The sequence below is a fragment of the Notolabrus celidotus genome, chromosome 22, assembly GCF_009762535.1.
Source record: "Notolabrus celidotus isolate fNotCel1 chromosome 22, fNotCel1.pri, whole genome shotgun sequence".
In the NCBI taxonomy this organism is placed as follows: domain Eukaryota; kingdom Metazoa; phylum Chordata; class Actinopteri; order Labriformes; family Labridae; genus Notolabrus; species Notolabrus celidotus.
The window spans coordinates 5129339-5156165 of NC_048293.1; the positions used below are offsets into that span (position 1 = coordinate 5129339).

Below are 26827 nucleotides of genomic sequence, written 5' to 3' on the forward strand. Positions count from 1 at the left end.
TCTTTGATTATCATTTATCACTTCCTTCCAAAAGTGTGACTTTGTGTTTTTGAGGATGTTCATCACATTTTAGAGTTTTCTGCATGTGTTAAGTCAGTGTATCAGTGTACCTATGATCAGGCGTGTGTTTGTCTATTAGTGAGTGGACACAGTGTGATCAGGCATGCAGCTTTCATTGATCATTACCTCCCCGGTGACACTCTGGACCCATCATGGAATCGGGAAAGGTAAGATCTTCCTCGGCAAAGACTGTCTTTACACATGTTTTAGGTTGTATATGTAAAGTTATCCTGGTAAAATGTGCAAACAGGTGGTCAGTGTACAGCTGGTATACACTGCATGAGGGTTAAATTTGACTTTATAACATGAAGTGACAAACAGCCTTTTCATTAGTGTAGTCTTCGTCCGTGACTCAGACGTGTCTCAGACGTGTGTTTAAAGCCCATGCACAAATAATGCTTAATCCATCAGTCATGTAAGGTTTAAAGATTCAGTATGTAAACTTTCTCAATGTACAAAATAGTGAAAAATAAAACACAATGTGGATTTCTGCTTTACTGTATGTACTCTTATTTGAGATTGTGTTTTATGCAAGTTCACCTAAGTGTCCATTCACAAGCCTTATCTTGTCTGTGCTCTTGTGTAGGCTCAAATGTATTTCTTCATGCATTTGTCGTTGTTTGTGTGTGTGTGTCTGTGTGTGTTTGATCTGATTGATTACCTTTCACTCCTACAGCAGCTAACAGGTACACTGGCTGTAGCTGTGTTTACAGCAGTACTTGGGTCTATGCAGTATGGCTACAGCCTTGGAGTCATCAATGCACCACAGAAGGTATAATCTACTTTTACAAACACACTGTGTTATCTTACTGGGTAATCCATTTGTCTAAGCGTAATGATTGCTGAATGCAAAGCAGCAAATCCATCTGAGACATCCCTTGGGTCATTTTCTCTATTAGACAAGTGAAGGTGTTCTGTTTTACTTTCCTGCAGCTCTGGAGATAATTTAATAGTCTGAGAAACCAAGGAACAGACTTCATCTTTTCTCGCTGTACAGAGAATGAACTTTTCCACAAACTTTTGGAGGTCAATAAACAAAAAGGATGAACACTGAGCCTTGATGTTGAAAAAATATGCACTCATACTTTTTCTTTTCTTTCTGTCTTTTGGTCTGTCTATGTATGTGCAGCCAGGATACTAATGATCCATAAAAATCTCTTGTAGGTCATTGAAAGGCATTATGGCCTCTCCCTGGGTGTGTGGTCGGAGAGGTCTGCTCCCCTGTCAGCCAACAGCACTGAAGAAGAAGAGTTCACGGACCCAGGACAACACCCTGCTGTGATCATGTACTGGTCGCTGTCAGTGGCAGTCTTCTCCATTGGTGGCATGCTGTCCTCCTTCCTGGTGGGATTTGTGGGAGATCTGAAAGGGAGGTAAGGAAGGATAGACATTAAAATGACATGGTGCATATTGAAAGCTTAGTGGAAAAGACGTGCCTTTAAGGAGAAGATTTGTTCTGCTACTTTCTAGGCAGTTAGAATCATACTTTGATTTATTTTGTTTATTCCTTTTTTTTTTAAATTTCATTTATTTGATTTGAGTATTGCTTGGCATTTTTGAGAGTATTGTTCATTTTCATTCATGCCAATACAGCATACTGAACTGAAACAAAATGACAAATAACAAAACGAGAATATGGAGAAGATTGAACACAGAAGTTACAATGATTTTTTAGCTTTTTTGAAAATTGCCAAAAAAGACATTCAACTTTGGTCATTCCCTTGAATAAAAACTCAAAATTTTAATGAAGCTTAATCTTCACAGTGTTCTCTAAGCATTGAACAATTTTGGGGTTGATCGGATGAAGCACCCAGCAGAAGTTCACTTAAATATAGACTCTGTAAATGCAAAAAATATGCCTTAATTTGAAAATCTAATCGAAATGGCCAACTTCCTGTTGGGTTTTCACCAAGAGGATAGGAGACTTTTGAAGGTCTTCACATGATACCTCCTCCAGGGGTGGAATTTTAAAAAAGACATTGCAAGGGGTGCTGTGGAGCCATTCTGTCATGCTCATGCACATGTCCCATATCAAACAAAAATACACACCACCACTAATGCATGTGCAAAATTTCATTAGTTTTGGGTTATGTTAAAGCTGTAAAATACAATTAATTTGTGCATGGGATAAAGAATAATAACCATGGTGAATCCAGAATCCTCTTGCCACTTTTGGTGCTTGTTGCTTTATGGCAAGAAGAGAGATAGAGGCAAACATCAGGGACCAATTTATATCACATTGCCTTATCCATCATGTGTTGATTTTGTATCATACTCTGCCACTTTGCCATCTCTTTCTACCTTGCAGGGTAAAGGGCATGTTAATGGTCAATGTACTGGCTGTAGCTGCTGGACTACTGATGGGTCTTTGCAGAATGTGGAAACCTCACATCATGGTCATCGCTGGCCGTGCTGTCATGGGTTTTTACTGTGGTACAGTAAAACATATGCGTTTACCTTCAATATTCAAATCATTTAGTTTAGAATTGCAGCTATATTTTGTAATTTATGAGAAATTTTACAATGTTTCCTAAATTGCAATTATAGAATAAAGCCAAATACAGTCTTTATATTAATTTAAAGCGAATATTAATGTGTTAGTTAGCTTACTGTACTGATGTGTGTGTTTCAGGGTTGACATCCGGGCTTGTGCCTATGTACATAGGGGAGATTGCACCCAAAGCTTACAGGGGAGCTCTGGGAGCATTACACCAGCTCGCTGTTGTTGTTGGCATCCTTATCAGTCAGGTGAGATGCACTAAACCAGAAACAACATTTGCACATTTGCAGCATCTTTCCTGGATGAAATCCAGAAAATATGACTACCTCTTCAAGTATGTGCTTTGCTATTTGGCTGCAGGTAATAGGCTTGGACTTTGTTCTGGGCAATGATACAATGTGGCCCTTGTTGCTCGGCCTGTCTGGATCTCCAGCAGTTTTACAGAGTTTTCTGCTACCTCTGTGCCCTGAGAGCCCTCGGTACCTTTATATTCTACGGGGCCAAGAGCAAGAGGCTCGAAAAAGTAAGAAGCACATACAGCAACTCTCATCATCCTTTTTGAAAACAAAATATAACAAATTAGTCTTACTCACATGTCTGATAGCAAAAAACTAGGCTAGCCAGCAACATATTAGCCTAGCTCAAAAACTGAAAACAAGGGGAAACAGCTAGCATGGCTCAGTTGAAGTGTATCAAAAATCAACTTCCAGCAGCTTTAAAGCCTACTTATATGTTATATCTTTTTTGTATGATAAATGGAGATGTCAGCATACAACAAGGAACATTTGGTCTCAAAATGCTAAATTATTTCTTGCCAGCCAAGAAAAAATAAGGCATAGCGTAACACATTTTCCTAGGACAAACAAGATGCATCCTGTTATAGGATGTAAGTTTCTCAAATGCTGTACAATACTGTTACTTTCTTTATACAGAGCCAGGCTAGCAAATTTTCCTGTGTACCAGCCTTTGAGCTAAGTTAAGTTAACCAGCTTCTAATTGTAGCTTCCTGCTTTAGGCTTACAGTCATGTAGGTGGTATCTATGTTTTTATTTAACTCTTACAGAAAAAGACCACAAACATATTTTCTGAATGCAGAATGATTCCTTTATTTCATTCACTCACAATGTATCAGTGCTATGAAGATTTTAAAGTAAAATGCAAGAGGAGTACTGGCGCTTGTAAGTTAGCAACTTTACATTGCATTACAGCTACTTACTTGCTGAAAACTTTCAATATTTTCAAATAAATAATGAATTCAGATGCTTCACCTCGCTTCTTCATTGTGTTGCAGGTCTGCTTCGTTTCAAGGGGGCGTATGATCCTTCTGCTGATCTGGAGGAGATGAAGAGAGAGAAAGATGAGGCAGACAAGGAGGCTAGAGTCTCGATCCTTTCTTTGGTAAGTACCTACTATTTGGTTCCAATTTCATAAAACATATATTCTAACCATGTGAATAAGTCTGTCTTGTGAATTCTGCTTGTGCTTGTGTTTGTTTTTTGAAATACAATGGCAAACAATCTCTCTAGGCCATCACACCACTCATGGTACACTATAACTATTGAACTTCAGTGATTCCTTCAGTGTGGACAGTCTCTGAAGCTGTCATTTTTTTTTTTAAATATATTTTTATTGATTTTACATGGACATATATTCATAAAAATCGAGGATAAGATGTTAAATATAGACACAAATATAATATAGTCAAAATTAGCCTAGAAAGGAACATCAAGGGTGCTGGTGGAACCTACCAGGCACCACTAAACCAACAACAGAAACCTTAAAATGTTAGAAAAAACTAACAAAAGCAAACAAAACAAAAACACATACACACACACACACACACACACACACACACACACACACACACACACACACACACACACACACACACACACACACACACACACACACACACACGGGGGGGAGGCTCCAGTTGCACACATAGGTTAAGTGTTGCCAGTCAAAGTATTTTAACAGTGTATCAAATCTGCTGGATGTTAGTCAGTCCAACTGCAGCCCATCAAGATCCTTGACAAAGTTCATAAAACCATCCCAAGTGCTATGAAGTTCTGGAGGGCGCCTCTGAAGCTGTCATTTTAATCAGTGACCAAAGTACACTGATAATGTCATGTAATCACAGTAATGATTTACATTAAAACACAAGTTCAATATGAAATATAATGGTGATGGAACAGCATCTGCACATCAGCCAACTTTAAGCTCAATCTGGCACCTCGACAGGGACAGTGAATAAACAGAATCAGGGGGTGTGATAACCCTGATAGAGACATCAAACTGTTAGTGGCGGTACCATGTCAGATAATCAATAAAGTGATGTTAAAACTTGTTTAAAGGTTTTGAATGAATGTAAAATACACTTTTTTTGACACATGCAGTAAAAGCAGCTCTAGATGAAGTGAAACCACTCACTCCTGAGTGAAACCGAAAGATTTCTGCTATCACAAAAAAATCTGACCTGCTGAAAACTGGAGTCTTATAGGACAATGCATACACCCAACATGTATACATAACAGATACTAACAATACTAACTGTACATTCTAGTCATGTGCTGTAGAAATCCTTTGTGGATCCATCTTTTACTCATCTGTTTTCCTCTAGATCCGCTCCTCTGTGTACAGACAGCAGCTGCTTGTTGCTCTCATGATGCATCTCTCCCAACAGTTGTCTGGCATCAACGCTGTGAGTGGAAAATGAATTAAACTCTGCCTTTTCTTATTCTCAGTCAGTGAACTGCAGCTGAATTCAAATGAGAGGGAATTTGATGGCATAAAGGAAAGATTGTTTTGTTGTTAGAGTATACTGTTGGCTCTTCTCAGTGTGTCTAAAAACATCCTTACATATGACTAAGCTTGAAGCAAGGTCAACACTGAAACAAAACCTTTATATAACCTTTATCCTAAAAATCTCCATGTTATCTCTTTCAGATTTTTTATTATTCTACGAGTATCTTCGAAGGGGCTGGCGTGGAAAATCCAGTCTATGCCACTATAGGAGTCGGAGTCATAAACACAGTCTTCACACTGGTGTCTGTGAGTGAAACGTTGTTCCTGTTTTCCTTTTAACAGATACTCTTCCATACACACAGAAACTCAGATAAACAGTGTGCTGTATGTTTTAGGTTGCACTGGTGGACAGAGTAGGCAGACGCACGCTGACTCTGGTTGGTCTGGGAGGGATGTGCTGCTGTGCTGTTGCTATGACTGTGGGCCTTAAATTCCAGGTTTGTTTAAAATCAGTTAAGGGACCTTTAGATTAGTGTTGCTTTTTGAGCTGTGCTTTCTAGTGGTCTGTCCCGAAACAGTTTCCTCTACTTTGCTATGTTTGTTATGCTATGCTTATGGTAATCATATATTAGTATTTATTGCCATTTTTAAAAATCATTTTTGTCATTTCAATCACCTATCAGCTATTGTATGATATTATCTAGTATATGCCTCTGGGAACAATGGTCAGCTCCTGGTGTAACCAGCTGTTTGCAATAACGACCTTCCCCAAGGCTTCCTTATCTGCGCACCGCTTAGTTTGCAGTCCAAAAAGCAACTCATGGAGCAACCGTGTGTTCAGATCAACCGTAAAGCCTCCCTTCATCTATGTCTACAAAATAGATGCTCATTACATTTTCCCAAGAGGAGCCAATCCACCAATTTCTTCGCATGAGTCCCAGTTTCACTGTAAAAAACGTACACAGAGGTCTAAGCCAAAAAGAAAAATCAATATTCTTGTGATTTACTTATGACCAACAGGACGTTAGATTTTGAAACAACATAATGATACATTTTAAGCATGAAAAATGCAAGCTTTGTCAGGTCAGTCCTCAAGACCTCTCTTGACCACTGTTAAAATTATTTTTGAAAGGGGGGTTGGACAGAGGCCTGATGCATTGCAGAAAGTTGGGAAATCTAAACTCTGATTGGCCTATAGTGACACCATGTCAAACAGATATGTTGTGCAAGTTAAAATTCTTAAGTAGAACAGTGTGTTAGCTCCACTTGGATGCAGGTGTCTTTTTATAAAGAAAAATAAATGACTGGAAATTTTTTGTCTATGGGAGCTGTGATGTCATTATGGAGATGATGTCCATACAGACTGTTTTTCCTGAATACATCAACACCTGCTGATACATGGTTGGTAAATACTAGTTCTACAAATGTACTATGGAGACCAGAGCACTTCCCATACTAAACGTTGTTGAGTCGTAGTAATGTTTAGAAAAATATTACGTTTTGTAAAATGTCATGGTGTTTTGTCCTTCTGAGCCATTATAGAGAATAGACCCAGAGAAAAAGAAAAAAAAACACTTTTTAAAGGTTTAGTTTCGACAAGAGTTGATATATCCATTAAAGCTCAGAGCACACAAAGACTGAAACAAACAGGGCTCAAAAAGAACATTAGAGTGGTATGTATGTTGGCTGGCTTCTCCTGACTCATTACATATTCTCTCCAGAGTGATTATTCCTGGATGAGCTATGTCAGCATGGCATCTATCTTTCTCTTCGTGAGCTTCTTCGAGGTTGGTCCTGGTCCCATTCCATGGTTCATAGTTGCTGAGCTGTTCAGCCAGGGACCTCGACCAGCGGCCATCGCTATTGCAGGCTGCTGCAATTGGACCAGCAACTTCATCATAGGCATGACCTTTCCCTATATACAGGTAGGCTGAAGGGACATACATAAGCTGTAAACAAATATAACACACACTGCATATCTGTTGACTTTTCTTTGCCTCGTTTACAGAACATCAGTCGTACCATCTTTCTCGTTTCAGGCTTTGTTGGGTGTTTATGTGTTCGCGCTGTTTGCCGTTCTGCTTTTCTGCTTCACCTTGTTTATTTATTTTCGGGTCCCTGAGACCAAAGGCAAGAGTTTTGAGGAGATTGCTGCTGTCTTCCAAAAGGGACGGAAAAAGAGCCTCAAAGATGCTGCTGAACTGCAGCAGCTCAAAACGTCGTCAGATGCTTGAAATGACAGCTATGTGCAGCTTTGTAAAATCTATCAGTATGCATGGGATTAGAAATCTGGCAGTATTTTAATGTGATGTGTTTGTGCACATTTATGCTCATAGTATTATAATTTTTGATAATTGAGGTTGAAATATTTACACAGGTTAACATTGTTTCATATTGCACATAATGACAGCTGCACAAAAAGACCACATTTCCGTTATACTGTATGGAGTTTTGTTTACATTAAATCGCAATAGAGACCTTAAATGCAGTATTCCTATGGCTTAAATAGGCTACTATCAATATAAGATGACTTTTTTTGGAAATGTTCAGCTTGTTTAACTGAAGCTTCAGTAAGTTTGTATCTGACTTTGCATTTACCTTCAACTCTGCTGAACTCAAGTGTTTTTGTTATGTTGCTTTCAGGCTTTAGAGTGTTTTTTTACAGCCTGCTCTCGACAACTGTCAGCACTGTGGGCAGCAACTAATCTCCAGAAACAGACATTAAACTTCCTCCAGAGCAGCAAATGGCAAGCAAACATGGGTTTAAAAGGCAGGTGAATATAGTGGAACATTTAGGATCTGAAGAGGGAGATTTTTCTTTAACTGAGGAGATAAAAGGAGAAAATTAGTGAATAGAATAAACAACTATAAAAGTGGAGTGAATGTTGCTGACAGTGGTGGCCAAAACCACTATTATAGTCTGTCGTAACATCAGAGGAGTTTGTAATCTGTAGGGTGTGAAGTTTCCCATGTCACTGCTTCTTTCACAGCTTGTTTCTGCTGCCCCTCAGTGGTTTTTAAGCACACATACTGTATCATACCAAAACTGTCAGTTGTACTATACTGATATTTGCACATATGGATAACTCTCTGTACATTTGGAATATAACTGCATTTTCTGTCCTGAATTAAAATCATGAACCTCCCTCCATTGATAGTGTGTTTTTCATGTATTGTCACTTAGCTAGGATGGTTGATATCCACTGTGTAGAAAGTCGTAGGCGTGCATACAGTATGTAAAAGTTTGACTGAAGAGGCTGGTTTTCATTTTCATACTGAAGGGGAGTTGGTGAACCTTTTTATTAAATGTTAATCTCAGTTTAACAGTCTTTCTAAAAAAATTTCAATACACCGTAAAAACACTCATACAGAAAACTTTAAGACCTGCCTCCTCAACAGTTAAATTCATATTGTTTTGAAGTGTTATATTAACGTTTTTCTCATTCTATGGCTGCACTTCTCCAGTTGCTTTGACCTCTGGTCTTGTATAGCTTATTTAAAATGAAAACTGGGCTTAAACATAGCTCCTAACTCTATTTAATTTATCAAAGACAAGAAACAGTAAATCAAGGTATTAGGAACTGTTTGAATCTTTTTCTCCATGAATACATTTGTGGGCACATAAGCTTCTTATAACTGGTAATGATTGTGCACTTTAAAAAAAATCTGCTGCACAAAATGTACTTTAAGTATAAATATACTTGTTTTCGCTTTTCTTGTAATCCTTTTTACATAACGGGATTATTAGTATTTGAGTATCAATATATATGAAGTATGTTAATGTCATAGTTTGTCAAGAGGAGGGTAATTTTAAGAAACTTCCATTTGATTTTTTTTATGAAAGTGTTTAGATTAGATAGAGAACTTTAACGTTACTGTTGTGTCTTGACCGTCCGTGATGTGTTGATGTAGAAGGAATCTTCGTGACACTGGCTTGCTTGCAGAGTAATAAGTTTATTACAAGAAACAACACCAGAATCATACAAGCACCCGGAATGCTTGGGAGAACAGCTTTGCAAATCTGCTGTCTCCCCGATTACTTATAAAGACCGCCTTATAATGTCAGATACTTCATTACCATTAGGTTAGCAGTTTGCATACATTATCGCAGGCTTACACAGTTTTGAACGTACACTGCAAAAACTCAAAATCTTACCAAGTGAAATTGTCTAATTTCTAGTCAAAATGTCATATCACACTTAATTTAAGATACATTTACTTAACAAGTAACATTTGAGCAAGATTGAGGTTCTTGTTTTAAGCCAATGCATCTTAAATATCTTGTTAAGTCAAACAATATTGAAATTATTTTGTTTTGAGTTGTAATTTAGAAGAAGCAAGGTTTATTGTACATTTCAGACATTTTTCAAGCTGAGATCTTATTTGTAGAAGACGGATAATCTTGATTTAAGACAAACCTTTACTTGATTTATGTAAATGCATTTAATTGGAGAATCTATCAGAAAACAGATCCATTGATAAAAGAAAGAAAGAAAGAAAAGTTGTCGTTTTTAAGGGTGGGTTACAGTTTTCAGGCACTGTTTCTTCTAAATCAGATAAAAATATACATCCTCAAACTACATGCACACAATGAAACACCTACTTTTGAGCATAGCTGGCTTAACCCTAAAAAACAACATGACTGAATATTAGTATATCCAGCTCACTAAGACATTATATCTCAACATGCTCAAATTAAACGTTGTAATCTTATTTCAAGTACAAGAAGGTCTTAAACCTAGAGAGGCACCCATGGCCGTGGGAAGTAGGGGTGCTGAGGGTGCTGCAGCACCCCTGTTGGAAAAGGCCATCACACAATCTTTTCTGGATGCATAAATAAATTGAATGAATACATTAATTAACAAAATAAAACAGTTTTTTAAAATTATTTTCATTGTATCATTTTCTGAAAATTGAATGCCTGAGGAAGATCTGAGAAATAATTATAGCAATTTTAAATAATTATTCATTTTAAAATGACCCGATGCCTGGGCCCTGTGTGTGTGCGTGATGAAAAAGTGAACGTATTTGGATAAGTTCTGTTCAATGTGCGCTACAGCCTTTTGGGCCTGTTTTGGCTTGTATGCTCTTTGCTGTACAACGGTATTATAATGAAAAGTTCTCTTGAAAGCTTGAAAAAAAATTGCACCTCTTACTGCAGTATCCCCAACTTAAAGCCACTTCCCACGGCTCTGGAGGCACCGCTAAAATGCAACTCAAATTAAAGTGAATATATCTCAAATGAAGAAGTTGACATGAAATGTGTTAGTGCAAAAATATTTTTTTGAGTGAAAAAATACTAATTGTTAGCATTCCTGTCTTATTCTGAGACACTAGGCATTGAAATACTGGTGAAATATTGATTAAAATAAGTTTTCCCTGCTAGTTTCAAGATCACAGTTTTCTAAATATTACATCTTGTTTTAAGAAATCTTACCAATCGAATTTTTACTTGTTCTACTGGCAGATTCTTTTGTTTATTTCAAGGTAAAAGTACCCTGATATAAGTTTTCTTTTCTTGTTTTTGGAGGGGCATTTTTCCCAGCGTGTGTGTTCAGCCACTGCAGTGCACTATCTTTACGACGCTACATCGTCACAGAGCGCGTACCTGCCCTCTCTGCTCCTCCTGCATTACAAAAGCCTTACGCATGCGCAGTGTTTCTCCTTCTGTGGCGTAAGCAAGAAACAAGGTAAGCAAAGCGTCCAGGCAAATGACTAACATTTTCACAATGGAAGGGACCATAACTCCCCAACTATTTTGTGAGAAGTGGGCCTCTTAGCTTAAGCATTGTAACAGGGACCATTTGCAGTCTTCATAGTTAATCAGTAACTTCTAAAGAGGTGGGACGATGCTTGGGTGTGGGTCGTGTTAGCATGCTACCATGCTAAATATGACAGAAAACACGCACGAGGTGGAAACCCAATGCTAGCTTACGAGTTTGAGCTAAAGTTGCCGGTGTTTCGGTATAAAGCGTGACCCTGTTAACTGGCGCCATCAGTCGAATACGTTGGCGGTTGTTATAGTAAAAAGGTGTGTTAGGTTAAACATTTTTTAATCACTCTGAATACAGATGTATTCTGCTTAAAGTCGCCATTAAACAGGGTCACTTGTGAGACCGAAACACCGGTAAATGCTCATCTGGTCCAGCTGCCACGTAAGATAGCTAGTTTATGACGTTTGCTAGCTTTCTTACCGAAGCTACTTAGCTACTTTCATGCTAACTTGAGCGACTGTTTTATAACTTAATGAAGGCAATGGCGCTTTATATTAACAGACTTGTTTCTATTAATGTAATGTGTTTCCCAGACAGTCTGCAAACGAAAATATGTAGCGATACTGTCAGCAACAGAGCGCTGTTTTACACATTAGCGTGAGCTGCTAATGCCAGCTCTTTGTATAGTTTGCTAGCGTTAGCTTGGAAAGAAACATTTGTGTCCAGCAGTGAGTAGAGAAAGCACTTGTGGTTGGCCCCTCTCTCTGTTTTCAGGTTATTGATTTTTAGGCTTTCACAGTCCAACCACTGTGACTTGTTTTTTATTTTTAATAAGGTTGTTTGTGATGAAGTAAGCACAGCTTCTCTGGAACACGGTGTTCAGCTCCAGTATGTTTCTGACAGCTGTTTGAAAGTTTGTCTTACTTACTCATGTAATTCAAATGAAGTGTTGTGCGTCTTTTTTATCTGATTCCTACATTTATAAACATCTTAACCTGTCATTTACAGTGGCTTTAATTCAATCCAAGTTTCCAGTTGTGCTACTGTCGTAGTTAAAGTTTTTTTTTCTCCTCCCACTCCACTCCTCGTGGTAACAGAATAACCCATCATCATGGCAGATGAAGATTTCAGCACTGCAGACTCTGGGGCCTCCTGCACATACCCCATGCAATGCTCTGCCCTGAGGAAGAACGGCTTTGTCATGCTAAAGAACCGTCCCTGTAAGATCGTTGAAATGTCTACCTCCAAGACTGGCAAGCATGGACACGCAAAGGTAAAACCTCCTTGAGCATTCTTCCTCGCCTCGTGAATGGCTTAAAAGAAAAGGCACTTCCTGATTTCCCCCCCTCCAATCATATGAGTTCCCAAAATACTTACTCCTCCTAAACTATGATTTGCTCCCTTGTGTTTTGGCAGGTTCACCTTGTTGGAATTGATATCTTTACTACTAAGAAGTTAGAAGATATCTGCCCCTCCACTCATAACATGGATGTCCCAAATGTAACCAGGAAGGACTATCAGGTGAGATATCCTTGTTGGCACCAAAGCATGTGTGGTATTTACTATGTATATGAGTAAGTGCATAATCTGTTCCCTTGTCAGTGTAGTGTTAATGGTGGGCAACCATTCACCAGAAGTTGAGGGGATTTTATGTAACCTAAATGTTGTGATGAAGTGAAGTTTGATGAATGAAAAATCTCTATTCTCAGTTGCTAGGTTTCAATTTAATTTATTTAGGACCATGTATAACATTTAACATAAATGTCAAGAGGGTGTGTCACATTAGTCAGAGCTGAGCTGTCTCGTTGGTGGTTGTGAAAGGGTAGACAGGTTTTGAACTGGTTGAACAGGTACTGGAATTGGCCAACAGGCAGTCACTTTTCCCTGATAAGAGGCCTCTTTTAGGATGTCTGAGGAGAGGAGAAAATAATAGTTGCTTTATTCTTTGGAGGAGAAAAAGGGAGGCGGATTTAGGGTCAGCTTTGTTCAGCTTCTTTTCTTCTGAAAAATCTCATGTGGAAAAAAGAACATTTTCTTAATCATCCACTTATTTATTCAACTTAAAATCAAATCTTTGAAAACAACTAAGGTTTTGCCCTCATATGATGACCCCCCAATCAAAGTGTTTAATATGCCATAGGGATGCACTGAAAATTCGGCCACCGAAAATTTCGGCAGAAAATTGAAAGACTTTTATTACTGAAACAACACGGCCGAAACACAATGTTGTGGTGATGCCAGAAAAAACGTGGCCAGTACACGCTTGTCTGGATAAGGGCCAACACGTCTGCATCCGTTCTTCCTTTAATTGCAGCACTAAAGCGTCTTCAAAGCAAAAAGGTTGAGACGGACCACGGAGTGAAAACAATGAAAAGTACACTCTTAGAGTCTGTCAGCACACGTTTCACTGAGATCTATCCGGATCCTCTGCACTTTATTGTGACTGTACTTTATGAGACGACGATGTTGAGGCTGGAGTCCAGCACGTCCGTATCAGCTGGAGTCTGAATGACGGGGTTGAAATGTGATCTTGAATGGAGCATGTGTGAACAACTCTGTATACAGATTCACTATCGCTTTGTTCCTCCATCTGATTTTCATATGTATGTTCTCAGGTCTCACTCGTTTTGCTTGTCAAGTGACTCAGACCTGTAATCCAGTAAAAGGCTAAATAATTCTGGTCATGCTTTATCTGCATCAAGTGGGGGGTTCTCCCAGATTTTACAACCTGAGAAGTCGACCCCCGAGAATTTCAATTATCTAATTATCCTCTGGAAAGTTCTTTGAACTCTTTATTTGCTGCCATAAAGTATCCTTTAGAGAAATAAAGTTCTGGAATTTGATCCAGTTGGCTTTTTTTGCTCATAATGAAACAGAAAATATTCGTTATTTGATACAAAACTAAGCTACATATATACTTTGTTTTCTAAAAGCTACAGATGAGCTACATAAGTCAGACCATGCTTAAATTGTGCTGAAAAAGGTCAGAGATTTACTGATCAGTGTTGTTTTTGTCAACGATGAAGAAATTATTTCGTTGACGCCCCTTTTTTCATGACTATAAAGAGACGGTGACAAGCTAAACATGGCTCTTTGATGACTAAGACATGACGAGACGTGTGTGAGTTTTCATTGATGAGACTGGATGAAAATGTTAGTTTAGTGGTCTGTCAAGACGTTCAAAATGCAGGACCTTTCTGCCTATTGTGCGAGTAATCTGCAATAAAAAAGATGCTGTGCAACATCAGGTATTGTGCAGAACCTGCCTTGCTACTGTGTCTACCTCACAAGGTAACACCACAAACCTTTAACAACACGCCACAAAGTAGGGATGTCAATTTCAAGTATTTTCTGTGATTGATATTTTGAAATGTAAATGATCAATTATTGATTACTCATTAAAAAACATGGATGTTTTCCATATCAAGAATAATGCCAAATCTGTTTTTTCCCTAAATCAAATTTTCCTTCACAACACAGTGTAGATAACTGATAGTATTAAACGGATCATACTGAAGTGTACAAAATAATCAACACGCTGAATATCAACATGTGGAGCAGGCTCATAAATAATCTCCACAGACGCAGAGTCAGTGAAGACCCAGACAACATGTGGATTTACTGCACCAGGACAACTGACCAGATTCATATTTAAGACTGTCCAGTTTTCTGTCTACTCTTATTGAGCATGTTTACGTGGTCAGGTGTCAGCCGGGAGAGCCACTGAGTCATAATCAGTCCGGCGGCGGGGAAAAAAAGAGACCTGTCACTCGGCTGCAGCCCCCAGCTGAGCGTCTCCTCTGTGTGCAGTCAGCTGATTCACATCCAAACATGCTTTAAACTTAAAACACTTGTTTGGCAGAATTGTTAAGTAGCTGTGGTGAACGCTTACAAGAGTGCAAGTCAAAGTATTTAGTAAGTTTACAACTGTAATTGAGTCATGCTTCATTAGCCTTTATCTTAACATAAGCCTATCCTATGAGAACAATTTGTGTATAATACATCTGATATTGTTTATTATAATACACAATATCAGATTTGATATAATTTCCAGTAATTTGTTAAAAGACTAATCTTTTTTTAATTTTTTTTAATACTAAAACTAGACTAAAATGTTTTTGAGTTTTAGTCGACTCAAACTATCACATATAGAAATGACTAAAAGTGACTAAAAACTAATAAGCATTTTCGTCCATAAGACTAAAACTAAGATAGCTGCCAAAACCAACAGTTACTGATAAATGAAGACTGATTAACTTCTCCTTGCTGTGAAATGGTGCCAGATGTAGGGCTGTCAAAATTGCTCCAAAATGACGTTCGAATATTCGCTCTAAAAAAATCCCATAGGTTCGAACCATTCGAATATCTATATTAGCGCATTATGTCAGTAACAGGTGGACAAACTAATACAAGGAGACATAACTACTTGTATATGTATTTTTATTTAAGATATAACATGCCTAAAACATACCTACACATTACAAAACAAGTAAATGACCTATTGGTCTATATCTTAACACTTTTAAGACCGTAGACCTCTCGCTTGCTCGCCCCCCTCCCCTCTCTGTGCGTAATGCGCTGAGTGAGTGCTGAACAAGACTTGTGCGAGCAATTAAAGGTCCCGACTCTTGTCCCTAATATAGGCAGGCTTCATTCAGTGATTCAAGCAAATATTATTAACATTAACTGAAGTTAAAAAACGAAAAAGTAGTCCACTTACATTCTTGGTGCAATGTAGGGTCTTAGGCCGGACAGGTTATTTGCCAAAAACACAAGACAGTCCACATGTGAAGAAGACAGTTCACATGTGAAGAGGCCAGATCTCTTTTTATTCACTATGTTCCAAACGGAGGAAAAGACGCGTTCAGAGCGCACTGAGGATCCGGGGACGGAAGGATTTCTCTCTGCCGTCTGCTTCACGCTGTGCATGTGTGACTCCTGTGATCCGTCCCTGACCCGTCATGCAGTGCGCCCACTTGCAAAGCAGCCGCTGATGTGTTTTTTTCCACAATCGAATATTAATTTTCACAATCGAATCTGTTTTTTTTTAATATTCGAATATATATTTGAATTTACATTTTCGTTGACAGCCCTAGCCAGATGCAGAAATAGAGGTTACACGTAACAACAAAAGACACTATCGGGAGAGGGTAAATAAACATCAGAAAATAATGCTGAAGGGCCATTGGTGCAGAAGAGTACACCAAAAAGTTCCTGAGGGAGGACCCAGACCTTACCTATTGTATGTTCCCTGTGCTGGGGGGCTAGACTTAAACTTACCAGTAATCTTAAGAATAAGAGAGCTGTAGTTTAAGTATTTATGAGTGCCCTGCTCTACGCTCTGTATATTCTCCTGTGGTTTTTTTTTGTCCTGTTTCAAACATGTCCCTGCTCTGTATTTATTTATATCTGAACAAATAAAAACTGATCTGAAGTTCTTCCTCACATTTGACTTTTATTTTCCTTTGTCTGTTTGCACATGCAGGTGTGTGATGTTTCAGACGGCTTCCTGACCCTGATGGATGATGGTGGAGACACCAGAGAGGACCTTAGAGTGCCGGACAATGACCTGGGCAAAGACATCGAGAAGAAATTTGAAAGTGGGGACCAGTTCATGGTGAGTGACTCTAACCTGAGCGTACATTTACTGGTGGAACACGTGTGAACTTCTCCTGTATCATCTTACTACATTGTTCTGCAGAACACCTGCAGAGTTCTGCTTTGTAAACTGATTTATTGTTGACTTTTAAACTCCTGACACATTCTCTACACACAGTACTCCTCACTTTCACTGCACCTTATGTTCACACCAGGCACAGAATGTGTGTGGCCCTCTCGTATCTCTGACCCTGGTCACTTTTGAGCCCACACTGTTTAAGCAGCTTCCTACCAGTGGGTGTGGGTGTGTCTGTTTTGAAAGGAGGTGTGGACTGGTGTTTTAATTAGGGCTGCATAATTAGTCAAATTAGTATATTATATTCATCACATCTTGCTTCAGCTGATATTGTTTGTTCACATACCACATTAGTGAGCTTAACTTGCTCCAATACGAGACTTTTTTACACACACATGCACTCAGCCTGCGCCTCTCTCACAGCGACTTCTCCATCTTCATCTGTCGCCTGTTCTGTTGACGATAATCGTCAGAACATTTGGTGAAGTTGTCCAAACAGCACAGCTCACTGTTTACAGTTAACCAGTTATGACAACAGGTGTTTGCAAGCGTTATGATGTGCTTCGTTATTTAACAAGCCTCATTGCAGAGTGCAGAGTAACATCTGCAGCAACACAGGCTGAGAGCAGGAGGACCAGGTGTGAGTGTGTTTATAACACACAGACTGAGTGAGCACAGAGAGGAAAACTACACATTAACAGTAGTGCTGGGGAATATTGAAAAAGATGTTATCAGGATAACATTTTTGATATCAGGCTATTGATAATTTTCACGTTAAATATCAAATCATTCTTTCGTATCGTTGTAAAGGCAGATTTTTTTTTTTTCCTGAGTGAAAGTTGAAGAAACCAGACGGTTTGTTAGCTTGGATCTGGGATTTAGTAGTCTAGTAAACAGCCAAAATATCTTAAAGCTAGGGTTGGTAGTCATGGAAAACTAGCATGAATTTGAATGTAGCATGTCCTCAGGACTCCGTCTAACCCCTCCCCTTGGAGCTCCTCCAAAACAACGCCCCTGCTCACATGCACGAGAGCCGCTGCTCCGTGACCATATGATCGTGACTGATTCAAAACCAGTCGTCAGCACATCGTTTGGGTTTTGCACTACGTCTCACTCAGCGGTAAGAAAACACCAAAACGTTATCATAGTGAAAATTAAAAACACAAACATGTAATGTACGTGTAGGATGCGAGCAGAACGGCAGGACGGGGTTTGACTGGTTTCATCATTTGTAACCTGATGGCAGGGATTGGTTGGTGTTTTCCCAGGTTTACTCTAGCTGTAGATAGCAGCTTAAGAACACATTATGTATTGACCACCATCAGGACAAAAAGATCATTTTAACCAGTATAACAGAAAGTGTATCTAAATCTGACCACCAACCCCAGCTCTACCTAATGAAGTTTAGTGGCCTTTCTTGTCGAGCATGTTTAGGTAGGTTTTGCGGTTTCTTCATTGTTGCTGTCGCTCGTTTCAGCTGTGTTTACGTTCCGCTCCAAACGTCTTTTAGCCTCTTACCCTGCAACATGATTGGCTGTTCCTCCTTCTGTTTAATGTTGGGTGGGAACCATAGACCGTATAAATAATGGATGTAGTATCCGTGACGTCACCCATTTGTTCCTGAGCGCTGTTTTGAAGCCAATCATCGGTGACAGCCATATTGAAAATGCAGAACTCAACCAGGCAGAGTGTAACGTAAAGAAGCGGGGTTTGAGCCTCCTAGCCAACAGCTATGTTTGCCTGTCAGTCAGTCAAGTCATTCATGTCCTTATTTGGGCAAAAACTCGTAATCTTAATATCTTCTGAACCGTTGTGTGAGAAAAAAAATCACCCTCGTACAGTGTGTGCCGATAAAGAAATTAGCTACGTAGAGCCAAGCCGTTTTTTGAACCAGGCTGTAAACATGTTTATTAATGCTGCAAAGATCGTCTTTTTTGAATTGGTGTGTATGTGGTTTCTGGTGTTTCTGCAGCCAGCCTCAAGCGGATTGTTGATGAATTGCAGTTAATAACACTTCTGCATGAGCTTCATAGTTTGGGACTGGAGGATGCCGCTTGGTGGGAACTAACATTTAACATGCACTGCTATCAACAGCGTTAATGATTGATTAATGATTAGTGGTAGGCAGGCTTAAAGACGTTTGGGCGGAATGTCAACACAGCTGAAAGGAGCGACACGAAAGTAAACGCAAAACAGAGTCATTGGTATAACACTGTGCTGACTTGCTGTTAACTATTAACTTAATACACTTAAATGATTACGCTCAGGATGTAGGTAAATAAATCTGATTTATTCAAATGATCAACCTGAGAAAAAAAGGAATCTACAAACTAAAACTTGACAAAAGTCTCATCTTACATTAAAGACCTGCTTCCTGTTAGCACCGTCAGAAATGATGGCTTCAAGAAGCTTATCAGAGAACTAAATCCAGATACGAGCAAAATTTAAATGAAATAATGATTTGATTTTTTATCGTGATAATTAGGGATTATTGACTGATGTGAAATAAATTATTGTGATAACATCTTTTGTAATATTGTCCTGCTCTATTTAAAAGTGAAGCTTTGATGCTTTATTTGACCAAATCTTTGCAGCTCGTGAGCATAAAAAATGTGAGGGCATTTTTTTTTGTCCCAAAACCACCCTGGCTTTATGTTTTGAAAATAAACATGAAAAAGAAAAATCTCCCTTTAACTTAAAGGTGACTTATTATGCTCTTTTTCATCAATATATATTGGTCTCAGAGGTCCCCAAAACATGTCTTTAAAGTTTATGCTCAAAAAAACCCACTTTGAAATCAGATTTTGGTCTGCCTGTAAACCCCTCTTTTTCAGCCCTGCTCAGAACAGGCTGTTTTCTGTGTCTGTGCCTTTTAAATGAGAATGAGCTCTCTGACCACGCCCCCTCAGGAAGTCAACCCTCTGAATTTGATCCAGAGTCTGATCCTGATGGAGAGGCGCCTGCAGCAGGACCTTACTGAACCATTGGTCACAGATTTAGTGTTTCTTGTTGTTTTATTTGTCAGTATGTAGACGTGTGTCTTGGTACACAGCGACGAACATGTAGCTATGTGTCTATGCTAACTAGCACTAGCACTTTTTTTTTTTTCCAGTAGATGTTCAAATCTGTAAAACCGACCTTTGTGTTTATTAAGACAGCCTACAACTAGCATGCCTCCCTCCTAAGCTCCTTGTTAGCACACGTGTGCAGGTAATAAAAAACAGAGGAGGGGTTGAGTTGTATTTTATACAGTCTATGGGCTGAACAAGCTTCGCGCTCTGTCTCTGTCACAGACCGGATATTGTTATGACGTAACAAAAACACGGAAGTCTGAAACGGCTCGTTTCACACACATTTACAGAAAGGTGGAGAAATCAAAACGGGCAGAATGGATTTTTTTTCGTTTCGGGGGGTTTGAAGACATGCCAGGGACACATATTTTAGGTAGAGAACCATTAAAAAGTCGATTTTGCATGATATGTCACCTTTAATAAATAATCATGGTTAATAATCATGATCTTGATCAACTTGATCAAAACTATCTCTTTTTAAAAATACACGATTCTGGCTAAAATGATGACTAGTCAGCTATCTTGAGGCAGCTGAAAGTGACTTCTGTAATGCTATATTTTACTGCAGTATACACCTCCATCCCTCTATCCATCCATCCATTATCTTTGCCGTGTAACTTGTTTGGGGTCACAGGGGAGTTGGAGCCTCCTCGGCTGTCATTGGCTGAGAGGTGGGGTACACCCCGCACAGTTCACTTGGCCACAACATTATGACCGCTGATTGTGAATGTCATTGTTCTCTTCCCTCTTTCAGGTGTCTGTGTTGAAAGCATTAAATGAGGAGGATGTAGTCGCCATCAAGGCCATGACCTCCTAATCAGTCCAGGGCAGCGTTGGAGACCTCACACTCCAATGATCTGTTGTGGCTTTGAAGCCTCACCAAAGCCAATGGCCTTCACCCCACATCTCCACCAGTTTCCCCGCTGGTCAACTGAAATCTGGAAACGGGACTGGGTCTGCTCTCCAACCGTACCTCAGGCTCGGGGCCGGCTGGCAATCCTCTACAATCAGTGACATTATCCAACCTTAGCCATCAGAGCTTCACTTTGCAATGATTACTGAAATTATTCCAGGAATTCTTCAAACATATTCCAGCGATTCATAACATTCTTTTAAGACCATGGATAATGTGTTCTTTTTTTGTTTGTGTGCATTACTTTTAAAAATCATTCCTGTTGTTTTTCTGAATGGACTGAGCTTTTGATTTTGAGTTGGCTGTTAACATTCTTACAGCTTGTTTACAGCTGAGATGCTGAGCAATGCTTTCTACTTAAACCCCCCCTCTTAAATGTTTTACATCTGCTGGCTGACTTTACCACCACAAGCGAGCTCCGGCTCTTCTTGTCGACATAAGAGAAACATGTAACTTTTTTTGATGGCTGGAATATGCATTTCTGCTTTTGGCAACGTCATATGCATCCACAGACACACTTTAAATTGACAATTGACTTGTAAACAAACGCCTTAGCATTTAAATTCATGCAGACAGCGTCATGTTATCGACCCACAGATCTCTGAGGTTTCTGCTGCGTTTAGCCAGCTCTGTGAGATCTTCTTTCTGTAGCAGGAGCTCTGCTGTCTCAGCCGTTCTGATGACTAACAGGCCTGGGCAGGGATGGTTGGGTGGGGCCATTTTCTCCTCTATGCCATCAAACTTTTTCTTTCACTTGAGGCCTTTTATGAGCTGAATAATGTATAGCAAATGATTTTCAAAGAACAAAAAAAAAGAAAAAAACGTATAGTCTGAAAACAATTCTATTTTGAAGCCTAATTTCGTCAAGTTAGCTTCAAAGAAGGCAAATACTTCATCACTATGCTGAACACAAAGATGATTTCCTAGCATGCAATTGTGGAAACAGTCTTCTGAGATGCTGCCACATCTAGGTGGAAACTCTGGGTTATCCAGGTTTGGTGACTTCAGACATAAAAAACCAAAACACAAACAAGTGTTGGACATGGACTGGGTTAGGGTTCTGGGTTGTGGGTTGGAGACTGTAGTTGTTGAACGTAACTTAGGGGTGGTAGGTCTGCAGTTTGATTGGATTTCTTTTTGGGTGTTGTGCAGTTTGCACTCTAAAAATGGATTATTCTCACTATGATTGTTACTAAATCATACTGAAAGGTTGTAGTTTTCTATATTTACATGCATACAAGAACTGTAATTGAAAGACATCGGGTATTGCAGGAAATCAGAATGCGTTTACACGCAACTGCATCAACGCGGTTGCTGTAGAATCTGCATTTCCATGCAGGTAGTCAGTTTCTCCCCTACCTCCAACAGTAAAAGTAAAACTGTAAACTTAGTGTATTAGCAATATATTTGCAGCGCTGCAGCCTGAGTTCTCTCTGTTTCTCTTTCTTGCTTTTCTGAACTTAGCATGTGGACTGATGGTGTAAAAAAAGGACTGACTCTAGAGAAGACGCCAAATAATGTTATTGTTCAGCTTGTTTCCAGTGTTTTTGATTCAATCTCACTTTGGGTTTGTAGCTTGAAGGGCCTTTGTCTTCCTTGTTTTATGATCTCCTGCAAAAGCTGTCACAGCAGTACTTTTATTCTTGTGCATTTTGTGCTCCTGTAAAAAAATCTGTTCAAAACTGGAGCTACACATGGTCAAGAAAGAAAATCAGAACTCCCCTTCGTCCCTCACACAGGGTTAAGAGGACGTGTGTGTGCGTGTGTGTGACATTTGTCATGTTACATTATTGCAAAAGTTGAATAATTGCCAGATTGCTTCATTTGTATCCACACACTGTTTGGGATTTTGACATAGGAAGGTTTTGTCTTTGTACAACAGCAGCCGGCCTGTTAGTTTCGTTCTGACTCCAGTCCACCGAAAGTAGTTTTTACTTCCATCAAGACACCAAAGTATTCCACTGAATGTCATGTTGTGTATTAAGTGCTACATTTACCGGTACTTTTGTTCCACATCATTCCACTCCTTTAAATGTTTTCCTGCATTCCACGCAAAGAGTGATGGCATTTTAACTAAGGCCACTAACTCTAGCTTCTTCTCCTTGATATCCAGATGTTGACTATAAAACAACAGCTCAGTAACAGTACGTCAGACCGCGTTATAACTGTACTCAGTTTATTAAGTAGAAACCACTCTGAGTATTTATACTTAGATAGGATGGAGAAGCGTTGTACCAGCAAACTAACTCTATAAAAGCAGTTGTGTGGTAGAAACTGTGACCTTAAACCACACAGGCCAAGTCCCTGCGTGTCCTTAGTACATCAATCCTCAAAGGTTCCGTCTGCAGCAACCTGTTTTTAACATTCTTTGGGAGCAACAAGCTCAAAGAATGTGTATCCTGTCAAACACAAATTGTAGGAAATGCTGCACAAAACTTGTTTGACCAGCAGGCCAACAACCCCCTGCAGCAGTCAAGCGCTGCCCTCCTGCTTTTTGGACGCAAACATCCCTCTGTTTCTAGTACACTGCTTCCTTCAACACATGGCTATCTCCGAAAGGTTCTTATCCTAAACTCCCGTCACTCACTCTGTTCACAGCACAGAAGATGAGTCTTCCTTAAGCCATATTTATGACCTGATCATATATCTCTCAACCAGGTCACATGCTGGAGTATTAACCCTTCTTGCCCTCAGTTGGCTCCTATAATAGAGCTGCTGTAATATGTAGCACTGATCACAGTCACATCTTAAAGGCGACATGAAGACAGGTAACAGGAATGACCTTTGATTTTGTTAAAATATGTTTACACTCTTACGGAGGCGGCCCTGTCCTTGTTGGTTTCACCTGCGTAAATAATCTCAGGGCTCCCGAGAAAGCGTTGGGAGACGTGTTACTTTACCAGTATCAGCAGTGAAGCCTATGAAATGAGATTAAAATAGTTTAATTTGCATTTTACTTTGAGTTTAAAGTTTTATATTGTCAGTCATCTTCTCTGGCGCATCAATTCTTTTCTTCACAGTTCCTCTTGCTGTCTGCTACTTCAATTTCCTGCAAGAAACAGTGGTTTATTTGTATGTTTAGACCACCTGTTTAGTGTATTATGTTAAAACAGGGATATGGTGAACTGCTCAGTCTTTATACTTTATGTTTCTGCTGTTTGCTGGAGAAGGGTTCTTTGTTCTGTTAATGAGGAACGTTTCTAAAGGAAAACTGACCTGGAACATAAAGATACAACACACGGGCCTCTTGTCTTCTCTATTCTAATTAAAGTATGGCTGCTGCCTTAAAAATCACAACTGTCTGTTTATGTGTTGTCAGCAAAATAAAGATCGTTCAGATTCAACTAGCTTAAAAAAATGTAACGCTTGTTTCTTCTTATTTTAACATGAAAAGGTATTTTAATCTAGAGTTTTCTGGGTTGGGGCATGGATTGAGTCACGATTGCAAAGATTTCTCATATTTAATGATTCTAAGATGTTGAACTTTTAATGCTTGCTGCAGCTGAAAAATCAAACCACCACCCTCCTCAAATCACAGCAAACTTTTTTAAGCTGCCACCTTAAAAAGCAACAGTTCACTTTAAAAGAAGAATACAATAACTCCCTTCTTTTATCGAGTGTGAAATTTGTTTGGGCTGCTCGACACGGCCAAGAATCTGGTGAGTCACCCCTGCTAAAAGTCAGTGATCACTGAGGTTAATGCAACTGATGCCTGAAGGGGCACATGAGACTGAACACAAGATTAAAGCAATCCATCAAGAAGTTTTATGTATTGACTTTGAACTAAAAAGTACAAAACTGATCCTCATGGTGGCACCAGAGGACAAGGGAAGGAATCAATAAGTCTCGAAGTACTGTGTGCACCAAATTACATAGTACATACCTACATACATACATACATGTGTATGTATATAAGTATTTATATACATCATTAGGCATGTATGTCAGTATGTACGTATAAGTACGTATGTATGAAGTATATGTATGCCTGTATGTATGTATATGTATGTATGCCTGTACTTATGTATGTATGAAATATATGTATGCATTTATACCTGTATGTATGTTTCTCTGTATGTTTAGATATTCTTTTTTCATGTGTATATATGTATGAATGTATGTATATACCTACATATCGATGTATGAAAGGATGGATGGAAAGATGTATGTATGTGTGGATATATGCATGTATGTACGTACACATATATACATACATATATACATACATACACATTTACATACATACATATATACATACACATGTACATACACGTACATTTATACGTACATACACGTACATATATACATACACATGTACATATATACATACACCTAGATACATACGTACAGGCATGCATACACAGATACATACGTACATACACATAGATACATACATATATACATACATGTCTATACATTCGTACATATATACATACACATGCACATATACATACACGTACATACATATGTACATACATACTTACATATACACATGTACATCCACATACATATTTACATACAGAAGTAAATACATACGTACATATATACATACACATGTACATACATACAAACACAAGTACATACATACATATATACATACATGTCTATACATTCGTTCATATATACATACACATGCACATATACATACAGACGTACATACATATGTACATACATACATACTTACACATACACATGTACATCCACATACATATTTACATACAGAAGAACATACATACGTACATATATACATACACATGTACATACATACATACACAAGTACATACACACATTCATATATACATACAAATGTACATACATACTTACATATATACATGCACAAGTACTTACATACATTGAAAACTGTCAATGCCCAAAATTATTTATACCCCTTGCAAATTTTGATAGTTTTGGACGTGCCACTTTTTGTTCAAAAATAAATAAAAGCTGAGAAATATTTTTTTCCACAATGATGCCTCTTGTATATCGTCTTATCTTCTGGGAGACACCTGTCTAATTTCCAATCAAGAAAAAACTTGCTGGTTGAATGAAAGTAACTTTAAGTCAAAATTTGTCTGGGGTGTGAATAATTAGGAATAATATATTATTTCGGGCTTGACTGTATTTACATGCACATGTACTGTACATACATACATACATACATACATTCATACATACATACACACACACACACACACACACACACACACACACACACACACACACACACACACACACACACACACATACATACATACATACAGTATCTCACAAAAATGAGTACACCCCTCACATTTCTGCACATATTTAATTATATCTTCTCATGGGGCAACTCTGAAGAAATGACACTTTGATACAATGTTAAGTAGTCAGTGTACAGCTTGTTTCACAGTGTAAATTTACTTACCCCTCAAAATAACTCATCATACAGCCATTAATGTCTAAACCACCGACAACTAAAGTGAGTACACCCCTAAGTGAAAATGTTCAAATTTGGCCCAAAGTGTCAATATTTTCTGTGGCCACCATTATTTTCCAGCACTGCGTTAACCCTCTTAGGCATGGAGTTCACCAGAGCTTCACAGGTTGCCAATGTAACCCTCTCCCACTCCTCCATGACGACATCACAGAGCTGGTGGATGTTAGAGACCTTGTGCTCCTCCACCTTCCATTTGAGGATACCCCACAGATGCTCAATAGGGTTTAGGTCTGGAGACATGCTTGGCCACTCCATCACCTTTACCCTCAGCTTCTTTAGCAAGGCAGGGGCCGTCTTGGAGGTGTGTTTGGGGTCATTATCATGTTGGAATACTGCCCTGCGACCCAGCTCCCGAAGAGGGGGGATCATGCTCTGCTTCTGTATGTCACAGTACATGTTGGCATTCATGGTTCCCTTAATGAACTGTAGCTCCCCAGTGCCGGCAGCACTCATGTAGCCCCAGACCATGACACTCCCACCACCATGCTTGGCTGTAGGCAAGACACACTTGTCTTTGTACACCTTACCTGGTTTCCCCAACACACGCTTGAAACCATCTGAACCAAATAAGTTTATCTTTGTCTCATCAGACCACAAGACATGGTTCCAGTAGTCCATGTCCTTAGTCTGCTTGTCTTTAGCAAATTGTTTGCAGGCTTTCTTGTGCATCATCT

At 39.0% G+C, this 26827-nt stretch overlaps 2 protein-coding genes across 3 annotated transcripts; both read left to right on the top strand.

Moving 5' to 3' along the window:
* The first annotated feature begins 1214 nt into the window (after positions 1-1214).
* Positions 1215-8456, top strand: slc2a2 (solute carrier family 2 member 2). The gene is made up of 10 exons (XM_034675257.1): positions 1215-1433; positions 2369-2493; positions 2693-2808; positions 2921-3083; positions 3852-3958; positions 5181-5261; positions 5507-5611; positions 5701-5802; positions 7027-7230; positions 7345-8456. The coding sequence occupies exons 1-10, from the start codon at positions 1345-1347 to the stop codon at positions 7537-7539; spliced, it is 1287 nt and encodes a 428-aa protein (XP_034531148.1). The 5' UTR covers positions 1215-1344; the 3' UTR covers positions 7540-8456.
* Positions 8457-10874: 2418 nt separating this feature from the next.
* On the top strand, positions 10875-23971 carry LOC117805777 (eukaryotic translation initiation factor 5A-1-like). Of its 2 annotated transcripts, none has more exons than XM_034674326.1 (5): positions 10875-10995; positions 12117-12292; positions 12436-12540; positions 16505-16636; positions 20519-23971. In XM_034674326.1, exons 2-5 carry the CDS (start codon positions 12131-12133, stop codon positions 20579-20581), a joined length of 462 nt encoding a protein of 153 aa, XP_034530217.1. In that variant the 5' UTR covers positions 10875-10995; positions 12117-12130; the 3' UTR covers positions 20582-23971. The 2 variants fall into 2 exon arrangements, with proteins under 2 accessions (XP_034530217.1, XP_034530218.1); XM_034674327.1 differs by lacking the exon at positions 10875-10995 and adding an exon at positions 11033-11146.
* The last annotated feature ends 2856 nt before the right edge of the window (positions 23972-26827 follow it).

Bases quoted from the DNA above. Each gene is read 5' to 3' on its own strand.
- slc2a2 (XM_034675257.1), top strand. From the start codon at position 1,345: ATGTACTGGTCGCTGTCAGTGGCAGTCTTCTCCATTGGTGGCATGCTG. The intron at 1,434-2,368 runs GTAAGGAAGGAT...TCTACCTTGCAG, and splicing joins GTGGGAGATCTGAAAGGGAG to GGTAAAGGGCATGTTAATGG. The intron at 2,809-2,920 runs GTGAGATGCACT...ATTTGGCTGCAG, and splicing joins TTGGCATCCTTATCAGTCAG to GTAATAGGCTTGGACTTTGT.
- LOC117805777 (XM_034674326.1), top strand. From the start codon at position 12,131: ATGGCAGATGAAGATTTCAGCACTGCAGACTCTGGGGCCTCCTGCACA. The intron at 12,541-16,504 runs GTGAGATATCCT...TTGCACATGCAG, and splicing joins TAACCAGGAAGGACTATCAG to GTGTGTGATGTTTCAGACGG. The intron at 16,637-20,518 runs GTGAGTGACTCT...TCCCTCTTTCAG, and splicing joins AAAGTGGGGACCAGTTCATG to GTGTCTGTGTTGAAAGCATT.